Source organism: Thamnophis elegans, chromosome 7, assembly GCF_009769535.1.
Source record: "Thamnophis elegans isolate rThaEle1 chromosome 7, rThaEle1.pri, whole genome shotgun sequence".
Taxonomy (NCBI): Eukaryota; Metazoa; Chordata; class Lepidosauria; order Squamata; family Colubridae; genus Thamnophis; species Thamnophis elegans.
Genome location: NC_045547.1, coordinates 71,970,554 through 71,985,205, shown reverse-complemented (window position 1 = coordinate 71,985,205; position 14,652 = coordinate 71,970,554). Strand labels below are relative to the sequence as shown.

At 40.8% G+C, this 14,652-nt stretch overlaps 1 protein-coding gene across 2 annotated transcripts in view; it reads left to right on the top strand.

Moving 5' to 3' along the window:
• Nucleotides 1-14,652, top strand: part of SHISAL1 (shisa like 1) — a 107,960-nt gene that overhangs the window by 44,355 nt on the left and 48,953 nt on the right. For both annotated transcript variants that reach the window (XM_032220645.1, XM_032220644.1), the window contains exons 2-3: nucleotides 4,455-4,554; nucleotides 9,618-9,831. In XM_032220645.1, coding sequence (XP_032076536.1) covers nucleotides 4,488-4,554; nucleotides 9,618-9,831 — 281 coding nt within the window. In that variant the 5' untranslated portion in view covers nucleotides 4,455-4,487. The remainder of the gene's footprint in view (nucleotides 1-4,454; nucleotides 4,555-9,617; nucleotides 9,832-14,652) is intronic.

The window sequence follows — 14,652 nt, the reverse complement described above, 5'->3', positions numbered from 1 at the left end:
ATGAATATTTCCTTACTTTTTTAAAAAAAATCTTTAAAAAAAACAACCAATTTGAATGTGAGATCTGCAACTGAAAGGCAGGGGTTCTGGGTTTGAAAGTGGCAATTAAGCAACAAGATTGAATCCTTGTTTCAACACAGACACACACACACACACATATGTTCGTAGATTTTCATGGATGTAGGTATGCTGGTCTTGTTGTATTCGTGTCTTTTCCCATGTAAGATTGAGATTGTCTTGGCAACGTTTCGGCAAGGTCTCACTCACCATCCTCAGGCTTGTGTTTTTGGCTTAAAGCTTGGCCGGAGCTGCCGTCTTTCTATAAATCTTGGTGGGGGTGCTAACTTTGTTTCAGTAAGTGGATTGATTTGATGTGTGGCTGTATCATGATTGGTAGATTGGTGCTGATTGGTGCTGGCTGTGGATCCATTGTTGTTTTGTGTTGTAACGGCCTGGGTGGTGGGTGGGATGTTTCTCTCCCTCTCATCTCCTATCTCATTTCTCTCCTTGTATCAGTAGCTGAATGGTAAGGGATTTATCTCTATGTATTATATGTCTGTATATATGTATATATAAACCACTGTTAATTGTCTAAAGGTTCTGTGTGGGTGTATCTCATAACAATAGTCATGCTGCTAAAACGTCTGCAGTTACTTTACTGTTGTGCTCAGAATGGGATGCAGTTAGGAGAATAAGGCTGCAAATTCTCAGCTCAAACCTGGAAAGATTCACTGCAAGAATTTTTTTTGAAAAATCCCATTGGACTTCTTTTAAGGCAGAACTAGCAGGGGTGAGCACAACACAACTCAGCAGGCTCCCTATTTTACAGTAGAGGTACTTCAGAGAGGTTTTGCTGAACCTTTGAAAAAAGTGTCTTATCCCACTTAAAAATAAACCCTCTTTAAACAGTGGTTAAAAAGTGAGCTCTGTTTAAAGATCAAAGGGACCATTACTTTCTGAGCCCTTGATTTTCTAGTCTTGTTGACAATCATTCCTCTTTGGGGGAAGATTCAGAAGTCTGCCAAGTAGCAACTTCTTGCATCTTGTAACTCCCAGGGTTTTCAAAATCAAGATCTTTAAATACAAATGTCTAGTCTTCATCCCTTTGATCATTTCCTTTCTTGGCAGCCAAGCCTGGCCTGGTTTCTTTCTTCTTGGCAAGCCAACCTCTTAAGGGAATAATGCAGGACATCCATTTGCAAATCTAGTGTAATAGACATTCTCAAGGTCTTGGATCATGATCGAAATCTGTGTGCGCAAAAACCAAGCAAAGCTTTGATTGTCTCATTGGAGCATCTTCACTTTTTTTTGTTTGTTTACTACATTCTGCAGGTCAATTCAGAACTTCCAAAAAAATTAAAGTCTCGGAGTTGTGGCTTGTGGCTCTATTAGGAATTAGATGGAGTTAAAGAAAGAGGGTGAAACCCAAACCCCAAACATGTGTCCTTTCCCAAAGCAAGAAGAAGGAATCTTGACAGGGCTGACAAATCAAAAGACTGATTTCTCATTGTGAGATTCCAACTTTGGAAGGAGTACTTCAGTAGTATTTCACACTTTAAAAGCATGAAAGTATCCAGATGAGTATCCAGATGAAAGTATCTCAACCTCGACAACTTTTAAGAAGTTTGGACTTCAATGCCAAAGAATTCCCCAGCCAGGCAGCTAGATTAGTGATGGCTAAATATTGAGGACGAAATTGGGATAGTCAAAGAAATGAGTGATATAATGAAATTTGGAGTATGGCAACAAATGATAAATTAACAGTGGAAATTAAATTTTAAAAAGAGGTGATCAAAGCAAATAATTTTAATGAAATATGGCGGGGGAATTTTTAAAAATCGGTGTTTTGAAGGGAGGTAAAGGGAATAAACCTACTCAACAATATATGTTGCTTTGGAGGGATTAAGGGCACAATTGGAATATATCGTACATCTTTTAGCTGTTGTAGATGAAGAAATATAAAGAGGGGTGCACTCACTGTAATATTTGTTTTTTCCTTTTTCTTTTTTTCTTTTTTGTATTTAGATTTATATGTACTCTGTGTGTGTGTGTGTGTGTGTGTGTGTGTGTGTGTGTGTGTGTTTTCATAGATTTTCACGGGTACAGGTATGCAGGTCTTGGCGTATTCGGGTCTTTTCCCATGTAAGATTGAAAGTATCTGGACGACGTTTCAACGAGGTCTCACTCGCCATCTTCAGCACAAACACGAAGCCGAAGGCACCAGCCTGAAGATGGCGAGTGGGACCTAGTCAAAACGTCACCAAGATACTCTCAATCTTACACGGGAAAAGACCTGAATACGCCAAGACCTTTCAGCTTCATGTTTGTGTGAGTAAAGCGTGGTCGGGGCTGCCGTCTTTCTATAAATCTTGGTGGGTGAGTGTGTGGAGTGCTGGCTTTGTTTCAGTAAGTGGATTGATTGGCTGTGTGGTTGTATCATGAGTGGTAGATTGCTGATTGGTGCTGGCTGTGTGTCCGTTGAGGTTTTGTGTTGTAACGGCCTGGGTGGTGGGTATATATATGGGTGGTGGTGGTGGGTATATATATTCATATATATGTATGAATTCCCCAGCCAGCACATAGAGCTGGCGAACAGAGGGGAAAGGGGTATTTTCTGTAATATAGAAATTGTCCTTTCTACTGTGGTTGTTTATATTAAGCAGCCTATGTTAAGCAGCCTAATAATCACAAGGTGATACTGATTATATTTGTATTCTACTCTTGCTTCTTGTTTTCAAGAGGTTCTGCACAATTGTCTCTTTCATAATTCTTTTATTCTCCTAATCTTCCAATGATGGAGACTAGCGAAGGGGAGGATGGACTGACTGAAAGTTCCCCGTGAATTTTCATGGCTGACTGAGCTGTGAATCTTCCTCTGCCCACGTAGCTCTGCCAAAAAGTAACAGCTTCACCAAGGTGGCACTTGATTATTTGTTGGATTGTATACTGAGATATCATCAGTTTGAAGATGTAATCTCGGAGAGGCTTGATTTCCAATTTTGTTGGCACTAGGATGGCAATTGTAGATGGGGCACCACTGCAAGGGTTATTGAGCTAACGATGGGTGCTTATTTCTATTGTTAGAAATAGATGCTTAGTACTATATTTATTTTCTATTTGTATAAATACATAAGTATGAGTGCATTTTATGGATTATTAGGAAAGCAATTACTCCATAATTTTAAAATCTGAGTATGTAGAAAAGGAGAATCAGCTCTGTTTTCCAGTAAGCTTTCCAGGATAAATTCCCAAGACAACCAACTTCTTGTTCGATGTTTATAGAAAATGAAGCTACTAGATCAGACTTAGGGGTGACTGAATGAGGTTAGGCCTTACATTAGGAGCTTTGTGAGATGGTCAAAAGTTCCCTTTGATATTTTCTTAAATGCTTAAAAAACCTGTTGGGCTTAATAGCAGCCAGAGGCCTTTGAACATGACTGCTTCTGTTTTAATGCTTTCTGGTGTAGGGAGTTAGCGCCCATCCCTCTCCTAGAAAAATGAAATATCCTGGGAAATATTGAAAAGGCAGAATATTATATTTCCCTAGATAAGAAATGGGGAAACTTGTTTTTAGGCAGGAAACAGACTCTCAGGTGTTTTAGGACTTGGCTTGGTCTAGGATGGTCACATTTTCCCAATTGAAACTATGGCTAAATCTGTCTATTATGTAGTAACTGTGGCACGACAAAACCGCGGTCCACTAAAGCGCGCCCGATTAAAGCGTGTCGCTGACGTCATCAGCAGCGCGACAACAGCGACCGCGGAGAAAAAAGGGCGCTTTAAAAAGCGCTTTGAAAGCAAGCCGATTCACGTTAAGGTAAGGGTTAGGGTTAGGGTTAGGTTAAGGGTTAGGGCTAGGGCTAGGGTTAGGTTTAGGTTTAGGGTTAGGTTAAGGGTTAGCGTTAGGTTTAGGGTTAGGTTAAGGGTTAGGTTTAGGGTTAGGTTAAGGGTTAGGTTTAGGGTTAGGTTTAGGGTTAGGTTAAGGGTTAGGTTTAGGGTTAGGTTTAGGGTTAGGTTTCAGGGAGTTAGGTTTAGGTTTAGGGGTTAATTTTAGGTTTAGCGCTCACAGCGTGCTGTTTTCGTCGCGCTGTGATGACGTCAGGTACGCAGTTTCGTCGAGCGCGCTTTAGTCGAACGCAGTTTTGTGGTGGAACCATCGTAATGGCTAGTTGGTGTTCGTGGATGCGTTTTTGCCAGTCTCCTGCCTGGCACACTGGTTCACACCAGTTTGTCCAAGCCAGTAGCGAAAATTGCAGATGGCCCCACCCACCCTCCCCAGTTCTACGGCATCCCATTTAGGCCCTTTTTTCATCAAAAGCGCATGTGCCCGATCACATTTTCAAACTGGTAGGGAAGGTAAGTGAATACCATCCTGGGTTGTATCAATGTATGTGTACTGTAAGTGCAAATATATTCCCCCTCTTCTAACTTCACAATTTTGTCTGGTTCATTAGGTAATTCTCAAACAGATCAATGAAAAGAAAACAATGACAAGTTGTGGTCGGCAATCCTTACATACACTGATTATTGTATTCTGTTCGCTCTGGTCGGCAGGTAAGTCTGACTTTTTAATTTATCGGTGGCTTTTATTTTGATTTCAAATCCCTGAAATATTTGCTGTGCTTGAGCTCTAATCGCTAAGGAAAACTAAAATGACATCTTTTTTGTATGAGCTTTTCACGGGTCAGCACAGAGTTAATAAAAGACAATAGATTAAGAAGGTGACATTTGTTTTTTCTTACAAAAGCTCCTTTCACCATCTGGTTGTTTTGTTGCTGTTGGTTTCTAATCAACAATAGAGCTGATATGTCTTGGGAAAGGCAAGTCAACCATATAGTATGTGCATATCATTTCCTGCTTCTCGTTGGTTTAATAGAGCAACACTATAAAAATAAGGGACGTTGTGGCTCAGTGGCTAAGACACCGAGCTTGTTGATCAGAAAAGTCGACAGTTCAGCAGTTCGAATCCCTAGCGCCCCATAACAGAGTGAGCTCCTGTTACTTGTCCCAGCTTCTGCCAACCTAGCAGTTCGAAAGCATGTAAAAAAATGCAAGTAGAAAAATAGGAACCACCTTTGGTGGGAAGGTAACAGCGTTCCTTGTGCCTTCGGCATTTAGCCATGCCGGCCACATTACCATGGAGACGTCTTTGGACAGTGCTGGCTATTCAGCTTTGTAACGGAAATGAGCACTGCCCCCTAGAGTCAGGAACGACTAGCACATATGTGCAAGGGGAACCTTTCCTTTTACCTTAGTAAAAATAACCTATAGGCAGGTTTTTCAAGACCACTGTATACCTTCAATAGGAAGACCTTTAAAGAGCAGGAGGAAAAGAGTGATAAGAGTTTTTATGAAGGGATTGATCTGCAACTCAGATAATATGGTGTAGAAGAACAATGGCATTTCCAGGTTGACATGGACCTTGTGATTATACTAGGACTAAGGGACCAGTGGGGAGGGGGGTCAGAAAGCAATTGTTTAACCCAGGGGTGTCAAACATGCCACCCGTGGGTTGATACTAAGCCGTGGAGTTCGCCTGTGGGCCATCCTGGAGATGGCGAGGGACGGGCCCCTGCTGCCCCTGGACTGGCCATGCCCATCAAGTCAGCTGCGACAACCAGACCACATCCACCCTGGCCCCCCAAGAGCAAAAAAATCCCGACAAGGCCGCGACGGGATCAAGTTTGACACCCCTGGTCTACCACATGTAAAAAAATCAGGTGGGGTTTTGACTATAGGATTATGTGGCCATTATTTCGTTTCTCCTTCTGAAGGACACTACAGTTGGGACACATCAGGATATAATGACTGATTCCCCCGTTTCTGAAAAAGGCATAATCTATTAATTGTCTAGATGTGTCTCTCACCCTAGCTAAAAGAAGCTGCCATTTTTAACCTGGGCTTCCTGAGACCGTAAAAATCACACACTTAGTCCCCGTTTTTAATTTAAACGGCTGTGAATTATATTCATTCACAGCCCGTAATGATTCACAACCAGTCTTTGAAGAGTCTGACAGAAGTCTGCCACAGTCTTTCAGGGTAAGGCTGATAGGCACCCACCTAGAGCCGAGGTGGCGCAGTGGTTAGAGTGCAGTACTGCAGGCTACTTCAGCTGACTGCTAGTTCGGCAGTTCGGCTGTTCAAATCTCACCGGCTCAGGGTTGACTCAGCCTTCCATCCTTCCGAGGTGGGTAAAATGAGGACCCAGATTGTTGGGGGCAATATGCTGACTCTGTAAACCGCTTAGAGAGGGCTGAAAGCCCTATGAAGCGGTATATAAGTCTAACTGCTATTGCTATTGCTATCTTGATCTCCCTTGAAATGCTGCCAGAGACCTAATTGCCAATTAGTTTTGCAAGGCCAAATGGAGCACAGAGTCACACAGAGCTTCAGAGTTTAAACCGACCAGAAGGAACTAATGTTGCAAAAGCTCACCTCCATTTGCTCCTTTTTTATTTCTTGTGGGAGGAGCCAATCATCTCCAAGCCTTACTCCCAAGTTGTCCCTTTTATCTTAACTGTTCTTGCCCTCTGGCAGCTCTGCACATGCGCGCACTGTGAACAGGCTCCCCCTGTTTCTCTGCTTCACTGATGGCAGGCTCCAGAGGCAGCACATAACTACCAGATGGCCCTGGCCTCCTCTCTGCCTCCGATGCAGAGCCCTCATCCAAGCCTTCCCCAGACTCCAGGACTGGCCCATGTTCCTCCTCAACCTCCTCACTGTCCGACTCTGCTGCCAGCTCCTCAGGCCACTGACGGACCACAACAGTGTCTCACAAGGCTGTATTGATCGAGGGCAAATTGCAATAGATGTTTGGGGTTTTTTTTTAATCTTTTTGTTCTCTTGAATGTCACAGACACCTTTGTATGAATTTGATGCATCATTAGCCACAGACAGTCCGCAGGGTACTTGGTCTCAGACAACTTCTTTGTTGTATTGATTTCAACAGGGAAATTAGAGGGCTTTGTTTACCGGAAAAATCAATGGGACTTAACCATTAGAGCCTAATCAGTCCGTGAAATGGAGAATCTCATTTCACATGTAAGGCTGGAGCTTTTTTGGGGGGCGTGGGGGGAGAATGAAACCATATCTTTGGTTGGAACAAAAACGTTAAGCCTGAAGACCCCTGAAATGAAGATGCTTCCAGCTGATGGGAGATATAGGATTCCACCAGTGTTTTTCAACCTTGGTCCCTTTAAGTTGTGTGGATTTTCCAGCCTCCGGAATTCCCTAGCCGGCAATATTCCCAGTAGGCAGTCAGCATAGTGGGTGGAATAGAACTCAACCTACTGACAGGGAATTCTGGGAACTGAAGTCCACACATCTTAAAGTGGCCACGGTTGAAAAGCACTGGATTATACTGTAAAGCACTATAAGTGTCAGACTCGAGGGCCGCATCAGGGTTGTGTTTGACCTTGGGGGGGGGGGGCTAGAGTGGGTGTGGTCAGGATGGATGTGGGCAGCTTGATGTCAGTCATGTCAGGGGCACCTGTGGTGGCCTGAGCACTCTGCCAGTGAAAACAGGCTCCCGAGCTCCATTTTCAGCTGCGATAGCCTCCTGCAACCCTCTGCCAGTGAAAATGGAGCTCGGGAGGGCCAGCCCACGGCAGAGGCACCACGGGTAATCCTTCGCTGTTTCAAGGGTGGCACCATGGGCCAGATCTAAGCACCCGCAGGTTGAATCTGGGCCCCAGGCCTTGAGTTTGACACCACTGCTATAAAGTGTTAATATAAGTCAATATAAATTTCCTATGAGAAGGAAAAACACGGCAACTCTTTGACAGAAACTAATCTAAGCTATAATCCTATTGCAACAGTTTGGGGAATCTCCCCCCCCCAATTCATAGCTGTGCTGGGGTGAAATCACCTTAGCTACTGGTTCACAAATGTGAGCCCCCCTCTGTGCATGCGCAGGACCTTCCTAGCATGCGCAGAGCGTCAAAAACAGGGCATGATGATGTCCGGGCGGAGTCTACCACTGCTACCCCTACTGATTCTCCCGAACCAGGTAGAAGTGGCTAAATTGCACCACTGTAGCTGTGGCATTAAGAAAGCCTAAGATCTACCTGAGATTACAGAGGGGTATGTGCATACGTGACCCGACAATTGCATGATAGACATATGCGCGCTGACAAAATAGCAGCAATTAAAACGCGACGTCAAAATCTCGCCGACAAATTCGCGACGATAAAATCGCAACGACAAAAGCGCGATGACAAGCACAATAAAATAAAATAAAATTTAGGGTTAGGGTTAGGGTTAGGGTTATAATGTACGTATACGCATCCCACTATGTTAAAGGCCCAGCGCACTCACTGGGCTGTCTATAGTTTGTTGATGATGCGATTTTGTCGTCGCGCATTTGTCGTCACCCTATTGTCGAAAATCAATTAGCGATTTTGACGGCGCTCATTTGTCCGTCGCGGTTTTGTCAGTGCGCATATGTCTATCGCACATTTGTCGGTGAACCATGTGCATATGATGAAGGGAATAGATCTTGGAGAATGAGGGGAAAAGATGCTGCTTGGAGAACCATCAGACAAGAGCAGCAGGAACACACACACACACCCAAGTCCCCCCCCCCCCAATCACTTTTAATGGTCAGAGAAAAAAACGTAGGAAGCAGACACCATAATGGATCAAGTAAGTGACGGGAAGTTTATACTTGGCAGATTTGCTAGATTCAGTTAATGTCATCTTACAATTATTATTATTCTGTTTATTTCCATGTACACTGAGTGCATCTGTACCGGAGACAGATTCCTTGGCCAAGTTCAGTTCAGTTCAATTCAATTCAGTAGAATTAATTCATCTAGTTGCGTTTCCCGTCTGGTTTACCTGGGAGCCCTGGCATCCATCCTGCAAATTCCCTAAAGTTTCTTTCCCTGACTGTTAAAGACCCTGGGAACTCCTGCTGCTTTGTCTAATGCAGGTAGTCTTCAACTTACGGCCACAATTCAGCCCCAAATTTATGATGCCAAGTGAGACATTTCTTAAGTGGGCTTTGCCCTGTTTTTCGACTTCTCTCGCCAACATTTCTAAGCGAATCATTGCAGTTCTTGAATCGGTAACACCGTTGTTGAGTGAATCTGATTTTCCTCACTGACTTTGCTTGTTGGAAGGTAGCAAAAGGGGATCCTGGACACTGCAACGGTCATAACTGTGAGTCAGTTGTCAAGCATCCAACTATAAATCCCGTGACCATGCAGGTGCCTCCATGAGTGTGAAAAATGGTTGGAAGTCACTTTTTCCAGTGCTATTGTCACTTTGAACGGTCATGAAATGGACTGTTGCAAGTTGAGGACTACCTGTACTTTCCTAGTGAGCATGGCTTCCAGAGGTGGGTCGCTCCCAGTTTGGCCCGAATCAGGAGAACCGGCTCCGCCCACCTGCCCGGACATTTCTGTGTATGCGCAGTAGCATCACGCGCGAGAGAGAAAGACAGCAAACACTGGTAGTAAGCAATTTGAAAACCCACCACTGATGGCTTCCCCTCATCCCCCAAGGTCATGAGATATACACTCTTATAGAAATGCTTGGCAGTGCTGCACAAAAGCTAATTATTCTCCTTTTCTGTTGCCAATGAGTTACAGAGAGATTTACACCTTGCCTTACAGCTTTCTCTGCACATTTTCGAGTCTGTGAGCCATATACCGATTACAAAGGCCGTTCCCACTTTGGATTCCATTGTCCCCGACTGTCGGACAACAAATCGTACATCTTTTGCTGTCACCACAACAACACCGTCTTTAAATATTGCTGTAATGAAACAGAGTTTCAGACTGTTATGCAGATGAACCTAACGGGCAGCGCGGATGGATACATGCATAAGTAAGTAAATGCCATCCACTGAAGTTACCTCTTTTTCTTCTTCTGTAATCAAATTTCGACTTTTTTCCTCCGTATTCAAAGTTTTACTGAGTCATAAAAGCAGATAGCAGAAATATGTTTAATTGCATGTGCAGCTAAAAATAAAAGAAGTAAATAACGCTGGAAAACGAGGAGGAGAGGGAATTGCCATTTTTCTGCAGAGCAGGAGTGTTATACTTGGCTAATTGCTATTTTAAACCTGTACAGGCTTTGCATATTAATTACTTCTAATCATTTGCGCTTAAACAGTGAGGTGCACTTGATTGTACAATCCCTGGAGCGTAGCCTCTTCGTAAATTTTCTTTCTATACTTTTCTTTTAAATGCCCGTGGGCTTTATTTTTATTGCTTCCCTCCTTCCTTATATTACCTTTTATTTTTGGAAATCCCTTTTAAAAACTCTGATTGAAAGCCGATGAAGAAAGCAATTGAATTTCACAGCAGGTTTGTATATGAAGCAGTTTTCACCACAGCCTAAACTCCGAATTTGGTTCTTAGTGCCTATAGTAGAAACAGCAAAGTAGAGTCTAGTTAGAATAGAATAGAATAGAATAGAATAGAATAGAATAGAATAACAGAGTTGGAAGGGACCTTGAAGGTCTTCTAGTCCAACCCCCTGCTTAGGCCGGAAACCCTATACCACTTCAGACAAATGGTTGTCCAATCTCTTCTTAAAAACTATCAGTGTTGGAGCATTGCAACTTCTGGAGGCAAGCTGTTCCATTGATTAATTGTTCTAACTGCCAGGAAATTTCTCCTTAGTTCTGAGTTGCTTCTCTCCTTGATATTTCTCGGAGTATAAAATGCACCTTATTCCCTCAAAAAAGAGGGTGAAAATCTGGGTGCATCTTATACACTGAATACAGCATTTTTCGCCTCCTGAAACTCCGCCCCCTTTGCAAAAATGGACATGCATAGGCTTTGGGAGGCTTGTCAAATTCCCCTGGAGGCTGGAGCAGGCAAAAACGAGCAAAGAAGCAGGCCATTTTTTGCTCATTTCCCCCCCCAGCCCCCAGGAGTATTCTATAAGCCTCCTAAAGGCTATGCATGCCCCCCTTTTTTTTTGACAAAAAAACAGGCCCGTTTTCACAAAAAAATGTGTTATTTTTGGGAGGTCTGCAGAGTGCAAAAACTTTTTTTAAATTTCCTCTTCAAAATCTTGGTGCGTCTTATATTCCTGTGTGTCTTATACTCCAAAAAATACGGTAGTTTCCACCCATTGCTTCTTGTCCTGCCCTCAATTGCTTTGGAGAATATCTTGATAATTCATAGTTGGATAATGGGAACTTCCCCATCAGTGTCTTATTAGCAGAGCCTTATACATGGAGTTTCAATTGTGTCTATATGGATGCCATCTTGACTTTTTCGACCCTCTTCCCTGGAGACACTTATTGGATGCTTCCATTTCCTCTTTCAAACAAGGGTCATTTCTTTTATTTGCACTGATAATTGGATTATTTTGGGTTGAATTGCTGTTTAGGATCAAATATGACAATGTGATGTTGGTTTATCTGGACTACAGAGAGAATATTTTTTTATATAAGAATTTTTTTATTTTTGAATAAACACAGACAAGCAAAACACAAAAAACACCAGAAAACCATCTTCCATTACAAATTGTAGAAAGTGTGTCAATTGGTTACAAAACCCTTTTGTGCATCCCTTCCACAGTCATCACCTACAATTCATATCAAGTTATATATTTTAAATCATATATATATATATATATATATATATATATATATATATATATATATATATATATATATATATATATATATATATATATATATATTACTATCATCATACCTCAACCTTCATTTGACTATAATTGTTTTTACGTACTTTTATATAAAATATTCCAAAATTTAAAGAAAAACCACATAATGGCATTCCGTTAACTGTTTCCATTATCATCCGGTAACATTACATCTTTATGACATGTTCTAAATAAAAAATTGCTTGTATTTAATAACAAAGTTTCTAGATCTCTTTTCTTAATCACTGTTTACAATTTATATCCAATTTCCTTTTATCAAACCAGTACATACTGTATATATACATTATTTTTAACTAAATTTGACTTAATTTTTTATTATAAACTTTCATACATAACAGAATTTCTAAACTTCCTTTCGTAGTCACCATTTGCAATTTATATCATATTTCCTCTTATCAAACCAATGCATATGGATACATTATTATCATTATCAATTATTTATCTAACTATATCCATTATCACTTCATTTTATACATAATGCTCTAAATTTGACTGAATTTGACTAATTTTTTATTATAAGCTTTCATATATCAACCTGTGTCTTTCCAGTAATAGTGCAGTTGTATGTCTTTTGCCATTTGTGGGATTAGTCTTCTGGTTGTTTCCTTAATAAGATTTGTATGGACTTCTCTTCGCAACTTGTTGCTTGTTGCATATCTTATATAAGGAAAATAATAACACTAAAATACAACCAAATTAAAGTTTCAAAACTCTCTGTTAACAATCTCTTATTGTAATCCACTCCTAGAAAGTATATCACGGCCTCTTACGTGTCTCAAGTCATCTCAAAAAGTATATAGAATTTGTCCTGGATCAAATAATCCACGTTTCTTCCTTAATTAAATGTAATAAATTCAATCTCCAGAATAAGCCCATATTTTGATCAAAGTCGAAATAGAAATAATGTTCCAAAGTTTAAGTCTGCATATTCCAACATTATCAGCACTTCGATTAAGAATAGAATAGAATAGAATTCTTTATTGGCCAAATGTGATTGGACACACAAGGATTTTGTCTTTGGTGCTTATGCTCTCAGTGTACATAAAGAAAAAATAAAATAGAATACATTCATCAAGAATCATAAGATATAACACTTGGGTATAGTGAAGGTTACTAATAAGCAATCAAATTCTACTAGGAAACAAATAAAACAATATAAATTTTAAAGATACAAGCAACATGGTTATAGTGATAAGTGGAAAGAGATAGATACTAGCAAGGAAGAGAAGAATAATAGTAATATAGTCTTAATAAATAATTTGACAGTGTTGTGGGAAATAGTTGTTAAGCAGAGTGATGGCATTCGGGAAAGAACTATCCTTTTGTCTAATTGTTCTGGTGTGCAGTGCCCTATAGTGTCATTTTGAGGGTAGAAGTTGAAACAATTTATGTCCAGGATGCGAGGGGTCTATAGATATTTTCACAGCCCTCTTTTTGACTCGTGCAGTGTACAGGTCCTCAATGGAAGGCAGGTTGGTAGCAATTGTTTTTTCTGCAGTTCTAATTATCCTCTGAAGTCTGTGTCTGCCTTGTTAGGTTGCAGAACTAAACCAGATAGTTAGAGAGGTGCAGATGACAGACTCAATAATTCCTCTGTAATTAAAGACAAAGACTTTGTCGCTTCCCTTTTTATTCGAAGTGCTGATAATGTTGGAATACACAGACTTAAACTTTGGAACAACAGATGAAATCTCATCTGTAATCCTTCAGCCATGACAGTATCTCTTTGATCTGGGTAAGAATCCTTTTGTATATATTCTCAATTTTTTTTTTTTTTGCAAAATTAGTATTGTCTCATCAAGCTTTCTAAAAAGATATTCAGCTAGAAGCTGCATGTTCCCCTTCTTAGATTTCAACCACTGTTCAGCCATTTTATTTCGTGAAATATAATTAGAGAACAAAGAAGATATTTTTTCTTCTATATTTCAATCCAAAGTTATATAAAAAAATTCTATAGAAGTAGAAATAAACTCCAAATGTTTTGCAAATTCAAAAAGTACAGAAATCCAGTGGTGCCAGTCTAAAAAAAAAAAAGACTCTTCACCTCCCCACCCCAATGCCAACTGTGCTTTTATATTGGAAAAGGAGACGTTATCCAGAACAACATATATCAAAAAGAAGCAAAAAGAAAAAGCAATTAGAGTCCAGCACAGAGATGAAATAAATCAGCATTCAGCCACTAGTCAAACGTTTGAAGCCAGAAGCAAAATAAACAATACATTCAAAAGTGCAAGTTAAAACTCAGCATGCTTAAGATAACAAAACTGCTGGCAGGAAATTTTATATGGTTCACTTCATTTGGGGTCATTTTTATTTATTTATTTTTATTTTATTTAGTTTGTCAAATATGTACAAGATAACAGGTATAAGTATAAACATGGACATGAACAAGGGAAATGAGTACAATTAAATGGGGACAGTAGGACAGGGACGGTAAGGACACTGGTGCACTTATGCATGCCCCCTTAAGGACCTCTTAGGAGTCGGGTGAGGCCAACAGTAGACAATTTAAGATTGAAGCTGTGGGGGTTTGGGGATGTAACAACAGAGTCGGGTAGAGCATTCCAGGCATTGACCACTCTGTTGCTGAAGTAGTATTTTCTGCAATCAAGTTTGGAGCGGTTTCCCTTGAGTTTGTATCTATTGTTTGCCCGAGTATTATTGAGGTTGAACCAGAAGTAGTTGCTGATAAGTAGGATGTTGTAGTAGACAAGTTTATGTACTATGCTTAGGTCAGACCATAGGCGGTGTAGTTCCAGGTTGTCCAAGCCCAAAATGTAGAGCCTGGTGGCATAAGGGATTCTATTACGAGTAGAGGAGTGGAGGACTCTTCTTGTGAAATTCTTCTGCACCCGCTCAATTGTATTAATGTCCGATATACAGTGTGAATTCCAGGCAGACGAGCTGTATTCGAGAATTGGTCTGGCAAAGGTTTTGTGAGCCCCAGTTAGCAGTACAATGTTAATTTGGGTACTTACTTTGGGTACCCAAGTTTATCATTGT